Source organism: Amblyraja radiata, chromosome 1 (assembly GCF_010909765.2).
Source record: "Amblyraja radiata isolate CabotCenter1 chromosome 1, sAmbRad1.1.pri, whole genome shotgun sequence".
Classification (NCBI taxonomy): domain Eukaryota; kingdom Metazoa; phylum Chordata; class Chondrichthyes; order Rajiformes; family Rajidae; genus Amblyraja; species Amblyraja radiata.
The window spans coordinates 191520614-191544736 of NC_045956.1; the positions used below are offsets into that span (position 1 = coordinate 191520614).

At 48.9% G+C, this 24123-nt stretch overlaps 1 protein-coding gene across 1 annotated transcript; it reads left to right on the forward strand.

Moving 5' to 3' along the window:
* Nucleotides 1-921: 921 nt before the first annotated feature.
* LOC116982963 (gastrula zinc finger protein XlCGF26.1-like) lies at nucleotides 922-2353 on the forward strand. The gene has a single exon (XM_033036498.1). It carries the CDS (start codon nucleotides 965-967, stop codon nucleotides 2234-2236), a length of 1272 nt encoding a protein of 423 aa, XP_032892389.1. The 5' UTR covers nucleotides 922-964; the 3' UTR covers nucleotides 2237-2353.
* The last annotated feature ends 21770 nt before the right edge of the window (nucleotides 2354-24123 follow it).

A 24123-nucleotide genomic window follows, 5' to 3' on the forward strand; every position in this document is an offset into this window, starting at 1 on the left:
CCCTGCTATTTCCGGCAGATTATTTATGTCTTCCTTAGTGAAGACAGAACCAAAGTAGTTATTCAATTGGTCTGCCATGTCCTTGTTCCCCATGATCAATTCACCTGTTTCTGACTGCAAGGGACCTACATTTGTTTTAACCAATCTTTTTCTCTTCACATATCTATAAAAGCTTTTGCAGTCAGTTTTTATGTTCCCTGCCAGTTTTCTTTCAAAATCTATTTTCCCTTTCCTAAGTAAGCCCTTTGTCCTCCTCTGCTGGACTCTGAATTTCTTCCAGTCCTCTGGTAGGCTGCTATTTCTGGCTAATTTGTACGCTTCATCTTTTATTTTGATACTATCCCTGATTTCCCTTGTTATCCACGGATGCACTACCTTCCCTGATTTATTTTTTTGCCAAACTGGGATGAACAATTGTTGTAGTTCATCCATGCAGTCTTTAAATGCCTTCCATTGCATATCCACCGTCAACCCATTAAGAATCAATTGCCAGACTATCTTGGCCAATTCACATCTCATACCCTCAAAGTTACCTTTCTTTAAGTTCAGGACCCTTGTTTCTGAATTAACAATGTCACTCTCCATCCTAATGAAGAACTCAACCATATTATGATCACTCTTGCCCAAGGGGCCACACACAACAAGACTGCTAACTAACCCTTCCACATTACTCAATACCCAATCTAGAATAGCCTGCTCTCTCGTTGGTTCCTCTACATGTTGGTTTAGAAAACTATCCCGCATACATTCCAAGAACTCCTGCACCTATTTTCTATGTTTCTATGTTTGCCAGCCTGTTGACTCTCTGTGTTCCCCTCCTGCAGTGTTTAGGAGCTGTTGCTGTGGACGGAGAGACGGGGACGTGAGCGGCCATTGAGGGCGGTCAGAATGTTGGTGAGTCCCTCCCCCCTCCACCCCCCCATCTGCTCGGTGTGCGGGCTGAGCTTCGAGGGGCTGAGCTTCGATGGAGGACCACATGAAAGGGCACAACAAGGAGAAGCATTATGAGTGCGACGTGTGTGGCAAGGCCTGGCAGAGCCCGAGCCATCTGGAGATCCATCGGCGGGTTCACACGGGAGAACGCCCCTTCCACTGCTTGGAGTGCGGCAAGAACTTCACCAGCTACGGCAACCTGCAGCAGCACAACCGCGTGCACTCTGGCGAGAAGCCCTTCACCTGCTCCGACTGCGGCAAAGGCTTCAAGGCAGCGTATCATCTCAAGATCCACCGGCGGGTGCACACGGGAGAACGCCCCTTCAACTGCTCCGACTGCGAAAAGAGCTTCAAGGCAGCGAATCATCTGAAGATCCACCGGCGGGTGCACACAGACGAGAAGCCCTATGGCTGCTCCACCTGCGGCAAGAGCTTCAAGACGATGAATGAGCTGAAGATCCACCGGCGGGTGCACACGGGCGAGAGGCCCTTCACCTGCTCCGACTGCGGCAAAGGCTTCAAGACGATGAATATGGTGAAGATCCACCGGCGGGTGCACACGGGCGAGAAGCCCTATGGCTGCTCCACCTGTGGCATGAGCTTTGCCCGGTTATCGGGGCTATGGCAGCATCAGTCCGTGCATGGCAGTGAGCGGCCCTTCACCTGCTCCGACTGCGGCAAAGGCTTCAAGTCGTTGCCAGAACTGAAAGTGCACAGTCTCCAGCACACCGGCGAGCAACCCTACACCTGCAGCGACTGCGGCAAGGGCTTCACCCGCTCCACCAGCCTGCAGGTGCACCAGCGCACCCACAATGGCCAGCGTCCCTACACCTGTGCCCAGTGCGGCAAGGGCTTCATCCAGTCCACCATTCTGCTGAAGCACCAGCGCACCCACACCGGCGAGCGTCCCTACACCTGCGCCCAGTGTGGCAAGGGCTACACCCAGTCCAGTCACCTGCTGGTGCACCAGCGCACCCACGCCGGCGAGCGTCCCTACACCTGCACCCAGTGCGGCAAGGGCTTCACCCGTTCCAACAGCCTGCAATTGCACCAGCGCACCCACACCGGCGAGCGCCCCTACACCTGCGCCCAGTGCGGCAAGGGCTTCACCCGCTCCACCTATCTGCTGTCCCACCAGCGGGTGCACACTGGCGACCGTCCCTTCCCCAGCCCGGTTTGTGGAGATGGCTTTGCCATGGCCATTTGCCAGAGCACGGGGTCTGAGAGCACCAGCGGATACACACCGGAGAGGGACCCTTTGTGTGCGCTGAGTGTGGCATGGCAGGGCTCGTACAAACCTTGAAAGTCCTGGAATTTGAAACTCTGTTTTTCACTCCCTGAAAGTCTGTGGATTTATCACAGGTCGTTGTAATCCTTGAAAATGCACTTTTTATGATAAAAGTATTAATTCATGCAGTAATGTGGCGTCTTTTCATAGTTTATAATGCGTATTTTTATTAAAAGTTGGGTAAGATTGTTAGATATGTTTGCTAACGACGTTCCCTGTAGGAGGGAGGGGAGGAGAGTCAGACCACGCTGTCTGCATCGTGTGGTTGTGGGCCCGGTGCTGAGGTGACAGCTCTGGCCCGCTGGTGGCCATGGAGAGTGAGTGTGTGTGGGTGAGTGTGTGTGTGCGAGTGTGTGTGTGCGTGAGTGTGTGTGCGCGGGTGAGTGTGTGTGCAGGTGAGTGTGTGTGGGTGAGGTAGTGTGTGGGTGAGTGTCAGTGAGTGTAAGTGAGTGTGTGTGGGTGAGTGGGAGTGCGTGTGAGTGGGTAAGTTTATGTGTGTGTGGGGCAGTGTGTGAGTGTGTGTGTGCAGTGTGTGGGTGTGTGTGCGCAGTGTGTGAGTGCGTGTAAGTAAGTAAGTCGGGTTATTGGCCAAGTATTCACATACCAGGAATTTGCCTTGGTGATTGTAAATAAGTGATCAAACACACTTGTACTTTACACTAGTCTTTAATGAGAACACAGGGTTAAACACACATCAGCAGTCACTGTCTCCAGTCTGCTACTGTACCACGCAGTAGGAGAAGAAGGCGTTATTATAATTGGTAACTAAAGCGTGGTTAGTGGTATTGAGGTAGCTATATTATTGGTTGCATGCATAAACCATCTACATCCTTCCCCTTAGAAAATCAAACATGGCATGGAACCATGGCAACAGAGTTAAACAAAATTAAACAAAATCGCCGTAATGAACAGGCGGCTTAATAACCCGACCCGAGCGCGTACGGACCATGCCTTCCCCCCCCCCCCCTTCACCGGAAAGAACAGAGGAATCAGCGGGAGCTGGAGACAGCGAAGCCGCAGGGGAAACCAAGAACGGTAGGGGGGACCGACATGCAGGAGGGGTTGAAACGCGGTCGGCACAGAGCGACCCATGCGGAGGAGATCGCAGCACGCGAGGGGTCTGGGGCATGCAGGGGTCAGAAACCGGGGCGGTTGTCGGTGGCTGGAACAACAGCGGCGGAGCGTATGGACCCTCAGGCGGCGGTCTCGGCCCGTTCACAGCAAGCAGATGGTGACGGCTCCTGCGATAAACAGTTCCTTCAAAGTCAACCAGGTAGGAGCGGGGAGACTCGGCCACGCCAACCACTGTTGCGAGACGGAAATAGCCGCTGGCAGTCTGCAGCCGAACGACCTGTCCTGGCAGCAAAGGCTTAAGAGGTTTGCACGACCTGTCGTGTGACCGCCGTTGGACGTCATGTCTTTCCTGTATGCGCTTCTGGACGCAGGCAGGCTCCAACACTTGAGGCAGCAGCGTGTTGAGCAATCGGGATCGGTGGCCTGGTTGTCCTGAACATCAGGCGCTGGGCAGGTGAACCCATGGTCGGGTCTCGAGATATTTCTGAGGTTCAGGAGGTCTAGGTAAAAATCGGAGTTTGTCAGGCGCGATTGCTCCATTAAAAGTTTGGCACTTCGGACAGCCCGCTACGCAAGACCGTTGCTCTGTGGGTACTCCGGGCTACTGGTGAAATGGTGGAAGTTCCATTTGCTGGCGAATGCCTTGAACTCGTTGCTTGTAAATTGCCTGCCGTTGTCGGTCTGCAAACGGACCGGGGAGCCAAAAGTGGAGAAATGTCTTCGCAGCTTGCGGATAACCATCTCGGACGTGAGGGAAGTAAGAAGGTCCACCTCGAACCAGTTCGAGTATGAGTCGGCCAGGACGAGATATTGCTTGCCATGCCATTCGAAGATGTCAGCAGCCAGCGAAGTCCAGGTCATGGCAGGCGCCGATTGCTGTAAAAGTGGCTGACGTTGCTGGTGGGGCGCAAGGTTGTTGCAGGTAGAGCAGGACGAGATGCGGTCTCGGATGTACTTGGCCATGCCAGGCCAGTAGAATTGGCACTGAGCGTGGGCAATCGTCGCATCAGCTCCAGGGTGCCACGTTGAAGTACTGGTCATACAGGGAGGAAGGGACCACGACCTTGTGAACCTTAACTATGAGGCCGTCCTGGATCACCAGCTCGTCTCGGACCAAGAAGAAGGGTTGAGCCTCAGCCGGTGCACTGGCGCGCTTGCTTGGCCAGCCACGTTTGATCACGGAAGAAAGTCGCTGCAGAGCGGGATCAGCAGCGGTGTGCTCGGCCAGGCACTGGAGCTGCTTAGTGGGGACAAAGTTAACGCCGAGCACAAGTAGATCCTCTTGTTCGTAGGGGTGGCGTTCGCAGGAAGCCCGTGGGGCACGAGAGAGAGTGTCGGCAACGTGCACTTCTTGTAGACTAGTTTAAAGTCAAAGCGCTGTAGCTGCAACATCATGCGCTGCAGCCTGGCAGGAGCAACATGGATCGGCTTGTTTAAAATGGTCACCAGCGGCTGGTGGTCAGTCTCGACTGTAAAACGGCTGCCAAAAAGGAAGTCCTTAAATTTGGAACAGGCGAACACAACCGCGAGCAGCTCTTTCTCGATCTGAGCATACCGTTGTTCGGTGTCGATCATGGTGCGGGAGGCGTACGAGACAGGATACAGCGATCCATCATCAGAGGACTGTAGGCAGGCCGCACCGAGCCCGAACCTGGAGGCGTCGCAGGTGACAGTGATCGGGCGCCGTAGGTCGAAAAACCGAAGAGTCAGGGTGCTGATCAACTTGGACTTCAGACAGTCGAACGCCTGCTGGTGTTGTGGGAACCAGGACCAAGCGGTGTCCTTTCTGGTCAGTTGCCGCAGGGACGAGCTTAGCTCGCTGAGATTGGGTATAAACTTCCCTAGGTAGTTCACCATACCCAGGAATCGTTGCAGACCGAGCACGTCGGTGGGAGCCGGCATCTCGGTGATTGCGGCAGCCTTCAATGGGTCGGGCTTTAGTCCGTCCGAAGTGAAGACATGCCCGACGTACGTGACCTCCGAGACCTGGAACCTGCACTTTTTAGAGTTCAGCTTCAGGTTGATCCGCCGAGCCCGATCCAGGACACAGCGGAGGTTCATGTCGTGCTCGGCAACGTCCTTTCCATAAACCAGGATGTCATCCACGATGATGGCGCACGGCAGGCCGGAGAACAACTGTTCCATCGCCCTCTGGAACACCTCGCTTGCAGAATTAATGCCGAATGGCATCCGCAGAAACTTAAATCTGCCAAACGGTGTCGAGAACGACGTCAGGTTGGAGGAGCCCTTGTCCAGTGGTATTTGCCAAAATGAACTCTTCGCGTCAAGGACTGAGAAAACAGTGGCCTGTCCGACTTGGGCTGCAACGTCCTGCACGGTCCTCATGGGGTAGTGGGGGCGCCTGATTGCGAGGTTTAAATCCTTCGGGTTGATGCACACCCGTATTGCGTTTCTGTCCTTTTTCAGGGTGGCAACCATGGTGGAGACCCACTCGGTGGGCTCGCTGACCGCCTCCAGCACTCCCATGGCGACCATGTCGTTCAACATCGACTCGACTTTGTCTTTCATGGCGTGGGACACTCTATGCGGTGCGCGGACTACGGCCGCCACCTTCGGGTCAATGGCAATTTTGTAGGTGATGGGCAGCTTGCCCAGCTCATCGTTAAACAGGTCGGGGTATTCCGATATCGGATCCAGCGAAATCAGAACTTTGTGGACCGTTCGGTCGAACGACACCAGTCCCAGGTCCTGGCATGCCTGGTTGCCCAACAGAGTCACACAGTCAGAGTTCAAAACATAAAACGTAAGGGCCCGCGATGTTTTTTTCAGCACGCAATTGAAGGTGGCCTTTCCCATCGGTCTCAGCACCTCGCCCCCGTAAGCATGCAGAGTGGAGCGGTCTGCAGTTAGGAGCTCATTGTTTCTAATCTTCTTGAACAGGCTTGTTGACATTACGTTGACCTTGGCACCCGTGTCGAGCTTAGCATGGAAACTGCAATTGTTGACAGTAACCAGGACAGTCGGATCGGGTAGTCGGCCAGGTGCGTGGAGGAGTGAGAACACACTCGCCTCCCCTTGAGAATTAATTGGATCAGAATCGTGGGCCGTGTCTAGCGAGGACTGGGAACCATACCGGTTATCAATTTGCATCAGCATGTTTAAGTTAGGTCTAGAAGCCTGTGGAACTTTCCCACGGAAGCGGCAAGCTGCAGAGAAATGATTTAACTTCTTACAAAAGTTGCAGGATTTGCCGTAAGCTGGGCACGGCGACTGTTTTTGATGCATGTAGTTGCAATTGGGGCACTTACTGGGTGGCACCCCGCCGGGACCGTAGCTGGCCCATGGCACAAATTTTGTGTTATCCATCCGAGGACGCAGTCTGTTAAACCCGGTCAGATTGATCGATTTTGTGTCCGACCCCCGCTGACCGACCTGCGGGTCAACGACCTCAGCCATTCTGCAGGCGTGCATGGCCTCGCTCAAAGTCAGATCTGGTTTCCTGAGGAGCTCCGATCTTAACCTCTGACCGAGCATCCCCGTCACTAAAATGTCCCTGGTAAGCTGGTCTGTCATTGCACCGAAACGGCACATTTGGGCTAGGTAACGCAGGTCAGCAATGAAACATTCAACAGGTTCCTCCGGCAGCTGCTTTCTGGTGAAAAAACGCGCCCTCTCTAAAATACGGTTCGAGGGCAGGTCGCAAATCTCCCTGAACTTGCGCAGCAGGCATACCGGGTCGTCAGCAGTCTCTAGAGGTATCTGTACCTGATCATCGGGACCCAAGACCGGCGGGTCGTAGGTGAAGGTTCTTGCTCTCCTCATGGCATCGGGGCTGGCAAGGTTGAGAAGTAGAGAGGCTTTGACCGCATCGGGCTCGTTCCGATGTGCGATGTTGATGTAGTGGCTGAAGTCCAACTCGAAGGTAGCTCAGCGCTCTGCGATGTCAGAATCGAAGATGAAGGGTGCGAGCTTTCGGCACGAGGATGCCATGGTCATTGAAAGCAAAACTCAGAGAAAGAAATAAAACTCAGAAAAAGAAATAAAACCCGGGAAACAGGAGACGCGAGTCTTTTCCGACTGACACCATGTAAATAAGTGATCAAACACACTTGTACTTTACACTAGCCTTTAATGAGAACACAGGGTTAAACACACATCAGCAGTCACTGTCTCCAGTCTGCTACTGTACCGCGCAGAAGGAGAAGAAGGCGTTATTATAATTGTAACTAAGGCGTGGTTAGTGGTATTGAGGTAGCTATATTATTGGTTGTATGCATAAACCATCTACAGTGATGATCTTACCCGCTCGCTTCCTGACCCTTGCAGTGTACAGTTCATCAATGGAGGGAAGGTTGCAGCCAATAACCTTCTCTGCTGATCAGACGATTCGCTGCAGCCTCCAGGTGTCGTGCTTGGTGGCTGAGCCAAACCAGACCATGATGGAGAAGGTGAGAACAGACTCTACAATGGCCATGTAGGTCGGCAGGTTGGCTTGTTGACACCAATGCTGCTCCCTAATCCTCTGCTGTGCTTCAAACCCTAGCCCTTAGGGTGCTCAACTATTCTGGGCTTCATACCACTGGTCTATCTCCATTTTATTCATTCTAATACATTTGTCTTCTAACAATTCTTTCTCAACTTGCGCATTTACCATCCTTTCAACATCCTCATCCTTCAACATTGGAATTTCTTCTTCTTCTAGAGGTTGCAATAATATCTTCTCACCAGTTTCCACATTACCCAAGGTTGTCATTAGTCTAGCAATAATACATTTAACAATATCAATTCCCAAGAACAAACACAAAACCCCTATTGCTGCATATATGGCCATACTAATGATCCAATTATATAATCCCCAAAACCCCAGTTTCCCCATTCAATACCCTCTTTCATCCCATCAAGCAAGGTAATAATGTCATTTTGATGTTTGGCGATATTACAGTTCTGTCCTGAATTCCCATCATACATCTGTCTTTCACAATTTGAGGAAGGACATTCTTGCCATAGAGGGAGTACAGAGAAGGTTCACCCGACTGATTCCTGGAATGTCAGGACTTTCATATGAAGAAAGTCTGGATAGACTCAGCTTGTACTCGCTAGAATTTAGAAGATTGAGGGGGATCTTATAGAAACTTACAAAATTCTTAAGGGGTTGGACAGGCTAGATGCAGGAAGATTGTTCCCGATGTTGGGGAAGTCCAGAACAAGGGGTCACAGTTTAAGGATAAAGGGGAAATCTTTTAGGACTGAGATGAGAAAACATTTTTTACACAGAGAGTGGTGAATCTCTGGAATTCTCTGCCACAGAATGTAGTTGAGGCCAGTTCATTGGCAATATTTAAGAGGGAGTTAGATGTGGCCCTTGTGGCTAAAGGGATCATGGGGTATGGAGAGAAAGCAGGTACAGGATACCGAGTTGGATGATCAGCCATGATCATATTGAATGGCGTTGCAGGCTCGAAGGGCCGAATGGCCTACTCCTGCACCTATTTTCTATGTTTCTAATAGCACACGTCCCTCCCTCACGGGCCAACAGATAGTCCAAGGCATATCTATTCTGCAATGAGAACATACGCATTTCTGATAGTTGGGTTTTTACTGCTTCCAGAGCTCCGGTAGTGGCATTTTCCAAAATAGTCAGTCCACAGACTATATAATTACGATTCTTAGCCGCTTCAGACCCTGCTACCCCTCCCACCGTCAGTGCACTAAGGATACCCCATCCAATAGCATGCCCTTTATTGGCCCCCAGTGTTCTCTGGGTTCTTCCAGTTGGCACAGAATTCGCCGGATACTGCCCTGCGCAGAATTCTTTGTTCGTTTCGGGACCAACTTGCTGGGCAAGCAACGGTGGTAGGGACAAGGGCACCAATGGCTACGTTCCTTGGAAAGGGAGGTCATAAGACATTGATCGCTGTGCCATTGAAAAAGAAGTAGTAACCTTTTTCTGTGTGTATTGACCTATTACAGTGTCTATATGAGTTTATTACGAAACCCCCCTTTGTCCATCTCTTCCAGCTCTTCGAGATCCAATGGCCGTCACTCGGGATAGGGAAGTGATGGGATCCTATCATAAGATGGGTCCCATTTGTCCAACCACAAACCAACTGTGATCCTGCATAGATGGGTAGAACATTTGATCCCTTCTGAGGTACTATTGCAGCTAGGCTGATGTGTGATCTGTACTAAACATGAGATGTTGAATGGGTTATTGATAACTATGCACCCGTACCCTTGGTTGGTAAAGTAACTCCCATATTGTCTATTGTCTATGTTCATGGTAAAATTACACGGCAGGAGGTTGCCTTGGCCGTACACCGCATAAGGCTCGTCAGTCTTATCCTCACAACCTGGGTAAGAATGCTCATTGTCACGAGGTAGTGGCAGACAGTTAGCCGATGGGGCCAAGGTCTCATCATAAAGGATGCTGACAGTTTAGACCGGAAATGGCTTCTCACCTTGACATATTACTAACTGTTCAGTCCACCCCCACTTGGGAGATACTGCAAATAGGCTACTAACTGATTTGCCCTTTACCAAATAATTCCTTATGTGCTTGTATAAACATGTTAGAGTCTTTTTCTTCCAATGCCCGTCTTTCCTGTATCTTTTGTTCATGTCCTTTCTTCTGTAACTAAGGGTATACCTCTAATGCTTCTCGATAGCATAGTCCATCATACAAATGTCCCTTTGCTGAGTTGTCTTCCAAGGGATTCCGTCTGCAGAAAAAGTCAAACTTGCACTCCAGAAACCAACAGGGTAATTCCCTCAGGTGTCGGTTATCTAAGTCTATCTGCCGATCGGGCTGACGCAGTATCCCATTGCAATAGTCAATCTTAGTGACAAAGGCATCCGGGCCATTGCACTGTACCACATCTCCTTTGCAAAGGTGAAAGATTCTGCTTGTTTGTCCCAGGACACATCGTCAAATTTTTCCTTCATTTCCCTCCATCCGTTGTAGCATCAGGATCCATAGCAAGATAAATCGCCTCATTTTAATTTTTCTGGAATATGCAAAGGCTCACAAAAAGCTAATTTCTTACTTAATTAGCTTAAACAACTATTCACTCAATTTAAACGTCCTTCAGTCAGTCAGTCCAGTAATCAGTCGCATATTCTTAACCATATAGCAAAATAAGGATTCAAAAACTAAACTTATTAAGATTCAAAACTATACTTAAAAGGATACAAAACTAAACTTATAAGGATATAACCCCCAAGCAAAGCAGAAATGTAAAAACTAAATTTGCAATGTCAGCCTTATTCTCAAATCTTGGCACAGCTTCAGTACAGCTGCCCATTCTGGAAGGACAACTAACTACATTTTATATTCAAATAACGACCTCACACCTTGGTTCCAGAATGGGCATCCATCTGTGAACTAAAACAAGCTTGTAGACTTGGATGAAAGCCAAAACCTTGTCCAACCTTGTCACAACCAGAAAAAATTACAAAAGATTCTCGAATTAATGGGAAGGAAAGCTCGAGAATGGATAACACAGTAAGGTCAGGGCCAATTGCGAGGGGGGAAGTTAATATGGAGGTCAAAGTGCTGTATATGAATGCGCAAAGTATAAGGAATAAGGTGGACGAGCTTGAGGCTCAGATAGAAACTGGTATGATGTTGTGGGAATTACTGAGACATGGCTGCAAGAGGACCAGGGCTGGGAACTGAATATTCAAGGGTATACCACCTATCGAAAAGACATACAGGTGGGCAGAGGGGGTGAGGTTACCCTGTTGGTGAGGAATGGTATTCAGTCCCTTGCAAGGGGTGACATTGAAACAGGAGATGTGGAGTCAGTATGGATAGAACTAAGTAATTGTAAGGGTAAAAAGACCCTAATGGGACTAATCTACAGGCCCCCAAACAGTAGCCTGGACAGAGGGCGCAAGTTGAATCAGGAGTTAAAATTGGTATGTTGTAAAAGTAATGCTGTGGTTGTTATGGGAGATTTCAACATGCAGGTAGACTGGGAAAATCAGGTTGCTACTGGACCCCAAGAAAGGGACTTTGTAGAGTGCCTTCGTGATGGATTCTTTGAACAACTTGATTTGGAGCCTACCAGGTAATGAACCGGATTTGATAAAGGACCTCGAGGTTAATGAGCCATAAGGAGGCAGTGACCATAACATGGTCAGGTTTAATCTACAATTGGAGAGGGAGAAGAGTAGATCGGAGGTGTCAGTGTTGCAGTTGAATAAAGGGGACTATGGGGCCATGAGGGAGGAGCTGGCCAAAGTTGACTGGAAAGATACACTAGCAGGGATGACAGTGGAACAAAAATGGCAGGTGTTTCTAGGAATAATACAGAAGATGCATGATCTGTTCATTCCTAGGAGGAAGAAAGATTCCAAGGGGAGAAAGGGACGACCATGGCTGACAAGGGACGTCAGGGACAGTATAAAAATTAAAGCGAAGAAGTACAACGTAGCAAAGATGGGCGGGAAGCAAGAGGATTGGGTAATGTTTAAAGAACAACAGAAGATAACCAAAAAGACAATTCGGGGAGAAAAGATGAGGTACGACGGTAAGCTAGCCAAGAATATAAAGCAGGATAGTAAAAGCTTCTTTAGGTATGTGAAGAGGAAAAAATAAGTTAAGACCAAAGTTGGACCCCTGAAGACCGAAAAAGGTGAATTTATTATGGGGAACAAGGAAGTGGCAGATGAGTTGAACAAGTACTTTGGATCTGTCTTCACTAAGGAGGACACAAACCATCTTCCTGAAATAGTGCTGGCCAGAGGATCTGGGGTGACGGAGGAACTGAAGGAAATTCACATTAGGCAGGAAATAGTGTTGGATAGACTGATGGGACTGAAGGCTGATAAATCCCCAGGCCCTGATGGTCTGCATCCCAGGGTACTAAAGGAAGTGGCTCTAGTAATCATGGATGCATTGGTGATAATTTTCCAATGTTCTATAGATTCAGGATCTGCATCAGAAAACCGCACATTTGGATAGCAGTAGTAGGATCGGTCCGAATCAGCATGGATTTATGAAAGGGAAATCATGCTTGACTAATCTTCTGGAATTTCTTGAAGATGTAACTAGGAAAATGGACAAGGGAGAGCTAGTGGATGTAGTGTTCCACGACTTTCAGACGTGGTTGGCAGATAGGAAACAAAGAGTAGGGATTAATGGGTCTCTTTCAGAATGGCAGGCAGTGACTAGTGGGGTACCGCAAGGCTCGGTGCTGGGACTGCAGCTATTTACAATATATATCAATGATTTGGATGAAGGGATTCAAAGTAACATGAGCAAATTTGCAGTTGACACAAAGCTGGGTGGCAGTGTGAACTGTGAGGAGGATGCTATGAGAATGCAGGGTTACTTGGACAGGTTGGGGGAGTGGGCAGATGCATGGCAGATGAAGTTTAATGCGGATAAATGTGAGGTTATCCACTTTGGTAGCAAAAACCCAAAGACAGATTACTATCTAAATGGCATCAGGTAGTACAGTAGTATAGGGAAAGTACAACGGGATCTGGGGGTCCTTGTACATCAGTCTATGAAAGTAAGCATGCAGGTACAGCAGGCAGTGAAGAAAGCGAATGGCATGTTGGCCTCTATAACAAGAGGAATCGAATATAGGAGCAAAGAGGTCCTTCTGCAATTCTACAGAGCCCTAGTAAGACCTTGTGTGCTGTTTTGGTCCCCTAATTTGAGGAAGGACATTCTTGCTATTGAGGGAGTGAAGGGTAGGTTTACAAGGTTAATTCCCGGGATGGCGGGACTGTCACCTGCTGAGAGATTGGAGCAGCTGGGCTTGTACACTCTGGAGTTTAGAAGGATGAGAGGGTATCTCATTGAAACATATAAGATTATTAAGGGCTTGAACACGCTAGAGGCAGGAAACATGTTCCCGATGTTGGGTGAGTCCAGAACCAGGGGCCACAGTTTAAGAATAAGGAGTAAGCCATTTAGAACGGAGAGGAGGATACACTTTTTCTCACAGAGAGTGGTGAGTCTGTGGAATTCTCTGCCTTAGAGGCGGAGAATTCCACATTCTCTGGATGCTTTCAAGAAAGAGCTGGATAGGGCTCTTAAAAATAGTGGAGTCAGGGGATATGGGGAGAAGGTAGGAACGAGGTACTGATGGGGGATGATCAGCCATGATCACATGAATGGCAGTGCTGGCTCGAAGGGCCAAATGGCCTACTCCTGCACCTATTGTCTATTGTCCCTACTCTTTGTTTCCTGTCTGCCAACCACTTCTCTTCATGTCAGCACTCTACCCCCAATTTTGGCCGGAGGAGGCGCTGTCCTGAACGGCTGCCTGTCCTGCAGCTGTCCGTTTTTTCCCCTTTTTTAAAATTATTTTTAGTTCGTTAAGTGTACAGTCAGGGGGTCTAAATCTTTTATGTGTGGGGGGTGGTGGGGGGGAAGGGGGAAACTGCTTTTCTAAGTCCCTACCTGGTCGGAGGGGTTGCCTTCCTCTGAGCAGCGTCTTCGACCTGTCCTCGCGGCCTACCAGCGGGTCCTGGAGCGACGTTTCCCTGAGGGGACCTGGCCAGAACATCGGCTTTGGTGGCGGCGCAGAACGTCGGCTTTGGCGGCGGCGCAGCGCTGGAGCGCTGTCGTGGAGCGGGCGATGCCTTTCCTGGGTCGCCGCGCTGGAACTCCAGTATACTTGGTACCGCCGAGGAAAACATCGTGGAGCCGCGTTTCTGCGGAGCGGCCAGCTGCGACGTTGAACTTACATCTCGCCGAGATCACCAGTGTGCGGAGCTCCGTCTGGCGTGGTCTGTTGGCTTGGAAGCCGCGGTCTCCGGTGGGAAGGCGGCCGTTCCTGGCACCCCAAGCCGCTGGGGGTTCTCCCGACGCCGGAGTACCATCACCCGGCGAGAACATCGGGCGCCGTGGCGGCGACTGTGGAGGCCTCAATAGGCCCGACTATGGGTGGACAAGAGGATGGGGACTGGACTTTGTGCCTTCCCCCACAGTAGGAATCACTGTGGGGGGATGTTTTGGTGCTGAATTTCTTTATGAATACTGTGTTGTATTTTTATTAGTGTGCTGCAAGGACATCAGAATTTCCCCTGAATAAGGGGATTAATAAAGTAATCAATCAATCAATCAATCAATGTGCCCTAATTTTGCCCACTAATCGCCTATGTATGACCTTATCAAATGCTTTCTGAAAGGCCAGGTACACTACATCCACTGGCTCTCCCTCGTCCATTTTCCTAGTTACATCTTCAAAAAATCCCAGACGATTCCCCTTCGTAAATCCTTCGTAAATTCATGCTGTCTCGGACTGATCCTGTTACTGCTATCCAAATGTTCAGCTATCTCATCTTTTATAATTAACTCCAGCATCTTCCCCACCGCCGATGTCAGGCTAACTGGTCTATAATTACCCGTTTTCCCTCTCCAGCCTTTCTTAAAAAGTGGAATAACATTAGCTACCCTCCAATCCACAGAAACTGATCCTGAGTCTATAGAACATTAGAAAATTATCACCAATGCATCCATGATTTCTTGAGCCACTTCCTTAAGTACCCTGGGATGCAGACCATCAGACCCTGGGGATTTATCAGCCTTCAGTCCCAACAGTCTATCCAACAGTGTAGTCTGTGGAATGCCTGTGCAGTCTGTGGAATTCTCTGCCAGCGGGCGGTGGAGGCAGGTTCTCAGGTTCTCTGCTTTCAAGAGAGAGTTAGATAGGACTCTTAAAAGTAGCGGAGTCAGGGGATATGGGGAGAAGGCAGGAACGGGGTACTGATTGGGGATGATCAGCCATGATCACATTGAATGGCTCGAAGGGCCGAATGGCCTAATCCTGCACCTATTGTGTAATGTTTTGTGTATTGCCATTTTCTTGTTCCCCATAATAAATTCACCTTTTTTGGTCTTCAAGGGTCCAAATTTGGTCTTAACTATTTTTTTCCTCTTCACATACCTAATGAAGCTTTTACTGTCCTGCTTTATATTCTTGGCTAGCTTACCTTCCTACCTCATCTTTTCTTCCCTTATTGTCTTTTTGGTTATCTTCTGTTGTTCTTTAAACATTACCCAATCCTCTTGCTTCCCGCTCATCTTTGCTACGTTGTACTTCTTCGCTTTAATATTTATACTGTCCCTGACGTCCCTTGTCAGCCATGGTCGTCTCTTTCTCCCCTTGAAATCTTTCTTCCTCCTAGGAATGAACTGATCCTGCACCTTCTGTATTATTCCTAGAAACACCTGGCATTTTTGTTCCACTGTCATCCCTGCTAGTGTACCTTTCCAGTCAACTTTGGCCAGCTCCTCCCTCATGGCCCCATAGTCCCCTTTATTCAACTGCAACACTGACACCTCCAACCTACTCTTCTCCCTCTCCAATTGTAGATGAAACATGACCATGTCATGGTCACTGCCTCCTAATGGCTCATTAACCTCGAGGTCCTTTATCAAATCCGGTTCATTACATAACACTAAATCCAGAATTGCCTTGTCCCTGGTAGGCTCCAATACAAGCTGTTCAAATAATCCATCACAAAGGCATTCTACAAAGTCCCTTTCTTGGGGTCCAGTACCAACCTGATTTTCCCAGTCTACCTGCATGTTGAAATCTCCCATGACAACCACAGCATTCATTTTGCTACATGCCAATTTTAACTCCTGATTCAACTTGCGCCCTATGTCCAGGCTACTGTTTGGGGGCCTGTAGATTAGTCCCATTAGGGTCTTTTTACCGTTGCAATTCCCTAATTCTATCCATACTGACTCCACATCTCCTGTTTCAATGTCACCCCTTGCAAGGGACTTAATTTCATTCCTCACCAACAGGGCAAACATACCCCCTCTGCCCAACTGTCTGTCTTTTTGATGGGAGGTATACCCTTGAATATTCAGTTCCCAGCCCTGGCCCTCTTGCAGCCATGTCTCAGTAATTCCCACAACATCATACTTGCCAGTTTCTAACTGAGCTTCAAGCTCGTCCACTTTATTCCTTATACTTCGCGATTTATATCCAGTATTTTTGATCTTTGTATTCACTTCCCCTCTCGCAATTGGCCTTGACCTTACTATGTTGTCCATTCTCAAGTTCAAGTTCAAGTGAGTTTGTTGTCATGTGTCCCTGATAGGACAATGACATTCTTGCTTTGCTTCAGCACACAGAACATAGTAGGCATTTACTACAAAACAGATCAATGTGTCCATATACTATTATATAAATATAAACACACATGAATAAATAAAATGATAAAATGCAAATAACAGATAATTGGTTATTGATAATCAGAGTTTTGTCCGAGCCAGGTTTAATAGCCTGATGGCTGTGGGGAAGTAGCTATTCCTGAACCTGGTTGTTGCAGTCTTCAGGCTCCTGTAACTTCAACCTGAAGGTGGCAGGGAGATGTGTGTGTGGCCAGGATGTTGTGGGTCTTTGATGATACTGCCAGCCTTTTTGAGGCTGCGACTGCGATAAATCCCCTCGATGGAAGGAAGGTCAGAACCGATGATGGACTGGGCAGTGTTTACTACTTTTTGTAATCTTTTCCTTTCCAGGGCGCTCAAGTTGCCGAACCAAGTCACGATGCAACCGGTCAGCATGCTCTCTACTGTGCACCTGTAGAAGTTAGAGAGAGTCCTCCGTAGTCTTCTCAGGAAGACTTTCACATTCTTCACTGCCTGCTGAACCTGCATGCCGACTTTCAATGACAATACAATACAATACAATTTATTTGTGTCATTTGAACCTCATTGAGGTTCAAACGAAATTTGGTTTCTGCAGTCATACACACAAGAAAAAGAACCAAGACACAACACAATTTACACAAACATCCATCACAGTGAATCTCCTCCTCACTGTGATGGAAGGCAAAGTCTTATCTCTCCCCTGCACTCCTCATTCTCCTCCCGATGTCAGAGTCAAAGCCCCCGGCGGGCGATGGTAAATAAGTCCCGCAGCCATTAAAGCCGCGCCGGGCGATGCACGGCCCTGCTCCGGGTCTTGGTGTTGGAGCCCCCGGCGGGCGCTAACAAGTCCTGCGGCCATTTAAAGCCGCGCCGGGCGATGATGTAAGGCCCCGCTCCAGGTAATTTTCAACCCCGCAACTCGGGCGGGAGAAGTCGCCGTTGCGGAAGCCCCGAAAAGCGGTCTCCCTGCAGGGACCCGCAGGCTCCCGGTGTCACCGTCCACCAGATCTGCGGTTGGAGCCCCCGACCGGTTGGAGCCCCCGAATTGCCGGGGTCGGGTCGCAGCAGCGCCCCACCACAGCTCCACCCACTCCGAACTCGGCCAGCTCCGCTATGGTGAGTAAGTCCGCAGCTCCGCGACTGGAGCCCCAGGTCGTTCCGGTTGGAGGCCGCTCCACGGTGCTAGGCCCCAACGACAATGGAGACCCGACAGAGAAAAGGTTGGGTTCTCCTTACAGGGAAAAGATTTTAAAAGTTTCCCCACCCCCCTCCCCCCACACACATACCCAGTTAAAAAAAGCGCTTTAAACTACATTCAAACATTCAAATGCGACAACAAATTTTAAAAAATGACAGACGGACTGCAGAGGCCGCTGCGACGTGAGTGTACCATGACACCCAGGTATCATTGCATCTCCCCTTTTCCTAATCGGCCACCATTCAGATAATAGTCTACTTTCCTGTTTTTGCCACCAAAGTGGATAACCTCACATTTATCCATATTATACTGCATCTGCCATGCATTTGCCCACTCACCCAACCTATCCAAGTCACCTTGCAGCCTCCTAGCATCCTCGTCACAGGTAACACTGCCCCCCAGCTTTGTGTCATCTGTAAACTTGGAGATGTTGCATTCAATTCCTTCATCCAGATCCCGCTGGTGCTAGCTGCCTCCACCTTCAGTCCGGTATCTTTTTGTTTTTTTTGTTTAGTTGAAGTGCGCTTTTTGTGTTTTTGTAATGTCTTTATGTGGGGGAAGAGGGTACGGTAAGGGGGATACCGTCCTTCAGTCACTTCCTGGAGAGGATGCGACTATTATTCGAGTCGCATCCTCGCCCCCCACCCCCCCCCCCCCCCCCAGCGGCCTACCTACTGGATTGGCGTGGCCTTTCCTGCTGGGACCGACCAGAGCTCCAGCAGCAGCAGCGGCGCAGCGTTGGAAACATCGCGGGGCGGGCGATCACAGTTTGGAGCCCCGGAGCGGTGGGCCTGCTGCACCGACATCGCAGAGCTGTGGTTCGTGGAGCTCAAAACGAGGGCGGCGCTGATCAACATCGCCGGCTCGGCCTGTGGACTCGGGAGCCGCGGACTCTGGTGGGAGATGGCTGATCTGGAGGTCCGGGCTGCTGAGGATGTTCTCCGTCGGGGTTCGGCGTCGGTGTTCCATCAGCCCGGCGTGAGGGCCTGAGCATCGGGCCGCCCATGGTGGCGACTGCGGGTGCTCGGGAGGCCCCGACCACAGGTGAACATCTGGGAAGATCGGAGGGGAGGCTGGCTGGACTATGGTACCTTCCTCAACTTTGGTGCCACTGTGTTGTGTTGTGGTTATGTTGTGTCGTGGACTTCGGTGTTTGTGCTTTAAACATTTTTTTATTTATTTTTTATTTGTTTAAATTTTTTTTTAAATATGTTTTATTTATTTATTATTTATTTATTTTTATGATACTTGACTGTAAGGAAAATTCATTTTGTTGTCTCTAATATGAGATAATGACAATAAATTGAATACAATGCAATAAATAGCTGGGATCCCAGCACTGAGCCTTGCGGTACCCCACTAGTCACTGCCTGCCATTCTTAAAAGGACCCGTTTACTCCTACTCTTTGCTTCCTGTTTGACAGCCAGTTCTCTGTCCACATCAATACTGAACCCCCAATACTGTGTGCTTTAAGTTTGCATACTAATCTCTTATGTGGGACCTTGTCGAAAGCCTTCTGAAAGTCCAGATATAACACATCCACTGGTTCTCCTTCATCCACTCTACTAGTTATATCCTCGAAAAATTCTATAAGATTCGTCAGACATGATTTACCTTTCATAAATCCATGCTGACTTTGTCCAATGAATTCACCACTTTCCAAATGTGCTGCTATCCCATCTTTAATAACTGACTCTAGCAGTTTCCCCACTACCGATGTTAGACTAACTGGTCTGTAATTCCCCGTTTTCTCTCTCCCTCCCTTTTTAAAAAGTGGGGTTACATTAGCTACCCTCCAATCCTCAGGAACTACTCCAGAATCTAAAGAGTTAAAAAAAATTATCACTAATGCATCCACTATTTCTGGGGCTACTTCCTTAAGTACTCTGGGCTGCAACTTATCTGGCCCTGGGGATTTATCGGCCTTTAATCCATTCAATTTACCTAACACCACTTCCCGGCTAACCTGGATTTCACTCAGTTCCTTCATCTCAATTGACCCCCGGTCCCCTGCTATTTCTGACAGATTAATTAAGTCTTCCTTAGTGAAGACAGAACCAAAGTAGTTATTCAATTGGTCTGCCATGACCTTGTTCCCCATGATCAATTCACCTGTTTCTGACTGCAAGGGACCAACATTTGTTTTAACTAATCTTTTTCTCTTCACATATCTATAAAAACTCTTGCAGTCAGTTTTTATGTTCCCTGCCAGTTTTCTTTCATAATCTATTTTCCCTTTCCTAATTAAGCTCTTTGTCCTCCTCTGCTGGGAGGACGCACTTGCCACAGTTGCAGCAGCCAGAGGCTCCATCTGTGTCCCTGGGCTCCCACATTCTGCAAGCCTCACACTGTCTCATCTGCCCCGACGTGTGTTCACCGCGTTCCGTCCTCTCGCACTTTATGCGTAGCCTCCTCTCCTCAGCCTCCTTGCTGAAGACTCTCGAGCCAAAGACTCACACTTCCCTCACAAGGCACTTCCCTCACAAGGCACTTCCCTCACTGCCGCTCCCTAAGAATCGTCTTGCCTAATTTACCATTTACAAACCAAATTTCTCAGTTTTAAACTGTTTTCCCCCTCTGACTCACTTCTAACTCTCCTCCCACTCGGGCTAGAGCCAATCAGTGCTTTCTCCTGCTTCTCTTTGTTGCTGTTGCTTCAAAATCCTCGGGAGCTATGAGGGATGATTACCGGGTCCTTTTCAGAATGGCAGGCAATGACTAATGGGGTACCACAAGGCTCAGTGCTGGGACTGCAGCTATTTACAATATACATAGAAACATAGAAAATAGGTGCAGGAGTAGGCCATTCGGCCCTTCGACCCTGCACCGCCATTCAATATGATCATGGCTGATCATCCAACTCAGTATCCTGTACCTGCCTTTTCTCCATACCCCCTGATCCCTTTAGCCACAAGGGCCACATCTAACTCCCTCTTAAATATAGCCAATGACTGGCCTCAACTACCTTCTGTGGCAGAGAATTCCAGAGATTCACCACTCTCTGTGTGAAAAATGTTTTCCTCATCTCGGTCCTAAAAGATTTCCCCCTTATCCTTAAACTGTGACCCCTTGTTCTGGGCTTCCCCTACATCGGGAACAATCTTCCTGCATCTAGCCTGACCAACCCCTTAAGAATTTTGTATATCAATGATTTGGATGAAGTGATTCAAATTAACATTAGCAAATTTGCAGATGACACAAAGCTGAACTGTGAGGAGGATGCTATGAGAATGCAGTGTGACTTGGACAGGTTGGGGGAGTGGGCAGATGCATGGCAGATTTAGTTTAATGCAGATAAATGTGAGGTTATCCACTTTGGTAGCAAAAACATGAAGGCAGATTACTATCTAAATGGCATCAAGTTGGGAAAAGGGAAAGTACAACGGGATCTGGGGGTCCTTTATAACAAGAGGAATCGAATATAGGAGCAAAGAGGTCCTTCTGCAGTTGTACAGATCCCTAGTGAGACCACACCTGGAGTATTGTGTGCAGTTTTGGTCCCCTAATTTGAGGAAGGACATTCTTGCTATTGAGGGAATGCAGCGTAGGTTTACAAGGTTAATTCCCGGGATGGTGGGACTGTCATATGCTGAGAGAATGGAGCAGCTGGGCTTGTACACTCTGGAGTTTAGAAGGATGAGGGGTTATCTCATTGAAACATATAAGATTGTTAAGGGTTTGGACAGGCTAGAGGCAGGAAACATGTTCCCAATGTTGGGGGAGTCCAGAACCAGGGGCCACAGTTTAAGAATAAGGAGTAAGCCATTTAGAACGGAGACAAGGAAACACTTTTTCTCACAGAGAGTGGTGAGTCTGTGGAATTATCTGTCTCAGAGGTCAGTGGAGGCAGGTTCTCTGAGCTTGATGGGGCTCTTAAAAATAGTGGAGTTAGGGGATATGGGGAGTAGGCAGGAACGGGGTACTGATTGGAGATGATCAACCATGATCACATTGAAGTTGGCTGAAGGGCCAAATGGCCTACTCCTGCACCGATTGTCTATTGTCCTTAGCTGGGACAGGCAGTTCAGACAGATATCCAATATGTTGCTGTGCCCAGACAATACATCTATGTTAATACATTGTTTCAATGATTAGTATAAACCAAGCTTCTAAGATTTCCCCAGACTTTATTCTGCTGGGAAATTTCTCTTTTAAATTTGACTGCTTTCTGTTTTTCAGCAAATCTACATGTTTAGCTTCCGAACCAAACTTGATCAAATTAAACTTTTTCACGGTGAGGTCAGGATAAACTTGCTTTATTTCAATCAATCAATCAGATTTTTGGATTATTACACGAAAGATGTTGTGTTGCAACAGGCTTGGAAGCAACGAAAGATAACATATGAGGGGGACAGAGTTTATTTTGACCAAGATTATTCGCCAGAAATCCAGAGAAAGCGCAAGGAGGTACGACAGGTGATTACGCAACTGCGGGAGAAAAATATCAGAGCCAAGTCTCCATTCCCGGCACAGCTCAGGATCTTCCTAGATTCCGGAGTTAAAGCCTTCAAGACACTGATCGAAGCAGCGCCCACACTGGAGAAGATGGGGATCCACATCAGAACGGAGTCCAGAGATGAGCTGAATAGAGAGTTGATGCAGGACCACTGGTCAGTGGTCACTAATAAAGCCAGGGGGCAGAGAGGAATGGCAACTTTGTCAGAGGATGATCTTCGCACCATCCTGGGCATCACAAGAAAAGGACTATAGACAGGTTTGAAACAACTACAGAAACGTGGGTCCTAGGGTAAAATGACAGCAAAAGACTATTGAGACAACTAAGCAGATAAATAATATGTATGTGTAAATACAAAGAATCAAATACACAGGACAAGATGTTAAGAAGTCCCTTGTGCCAATAGGTGGGGAGCATTTCACGACATTCGTTGATTGTTGAGAGTGGTAGACGCTCAACATCTGTGGGGGGGGGCGGGGGGGGAGTGGATACGTATATCTTGGCCTGGGTAACCTTCAGGACAGTTGGACACAGGACACATCATCAGTAGTGTACCCTTGCATCACTGGGTGTTTCGGCCTTTTAACACTATACACCCTCCACAAGGGCGGCCCGCTGCAGGATGATCAGCCCTCAGCGCGTGTCCCGTGTCAAACCGTCCCAAAGATTCACCCTGAAGTACTTGGGGCCCAGCATGGGTCTGTCCGCTTGAGCCAAATCCACCGGCTGCTTCTTTCAGCCGCCTCTGAGAGTGATCTTATGGTCTTCCGCAGAGCCTGACCGTGGATTCCAAGCTCCTTCAGCAGTCTGATGGTAGATGACGCAACAAATCCTCTGCATCCCACTTCAACTGGATAGACTTTGGTGTTCCAGCCACGCTGCGTTGCCTCTGCTGCAAGCTCTGCGTAACGCAGCTTCTTACGCTCATAGGCCTCCTCAACAGAGTTCTCCCATGGAACTGTGAGCTCTATGATGTAAGCAGTCTTCTGTGAAGGGGACCAGAACACCAAGTCTGGCCTGAGGTTGGTGGAAGCAATTTCAGGTGGAAAAACTAGTTGTCGGCCGATGTCCGCCAGCATCCTCCAGTCGCGGTGCCCTGCATAGGTTTCCTTCTTCTGATCTGGTGGAAGGATGTTTAGATGTTTTCTGTCCTTCTCGGACAAAGGTTGTTGCCCTTAGGGGGAGGGGGTTGCTTGCTCTCGGAGGCAAGGAGTTGGTCGCACACCGCCTGTTCTCAAGGGCTGATGCCAGGCTTTTTAGTACCTGATTATGCCGCCACGTGTATCTCCCTTGCGTGAGGCTGGTCTTGCAGCCTACCATGATGTGTTTGAGGGTTGCTGGAGTTGGGCAGAGGGCACAGGTTGGATCCTCGCCGTACCACTGATGGAGGTTCTTTGGTGATGGAAGCACGTCATAAGTCGCTCTGATGATGAAGCTGATCTTGCTTGCTTCCATTTCCCATAGTTCTTTCCAGCTGATCTTCCTCCGCTCCACACCTTCCCACTGCATCCATTGCCCCTGTTTGGCAAGAGAGACCGCCTTTGCACTTCTTGCGGCCTCCTCTTGTCGCCGCACCTCCTCGACCACCAATGTCCTCCGCTCTGATGTTGTGGCCTTTCGCCAAGTTGGTTTACTTGTCGTAAGGCCAAAGCCTCCTCTTCCCTGCTGGACTTGCCCCACGATGTCTTTGTGTCTCAGGGCTGATGAAGCTTGCTGTACTGCATCAGATGGCGTCCACTTCCGGCCAGTTACTAGGGGCGGCGCAACAGCACTGATGGTCTTGTCTCTAGAGTCCCTCAGTGTCATCTGAAGTCTTACTTTAGAACACTTGTATTCCTCTGTTAGACTAGTGAGAGGTAGTTCCAGGACCCCTTTGCCATATAGGCCGATGTTAGTTAGACATCGTGGGACCCCGAGCCATTTCTTCGCGTATGAAGTTATGGTTCGCTCCATCTTCTCCACAGTTGTTATTGGGGCTTCATAAATGGTCAGTGGCCACATTGTCCGAGGAAGGAGTCCAAACTGTAGGCACCAGAGCTTCAGTTTCCCAGGCAGTAGGGTCTGATTGATGTTCTCCAGACCA

Coding starts and splice junctions, on each gene's coding strand:
- LOC116982963 (XM_033036498.1), top strand. CDS start 965: ATGGAGGACCACATGAAAGGGCACAACAAGGAGAAGCATTATGAGTGC.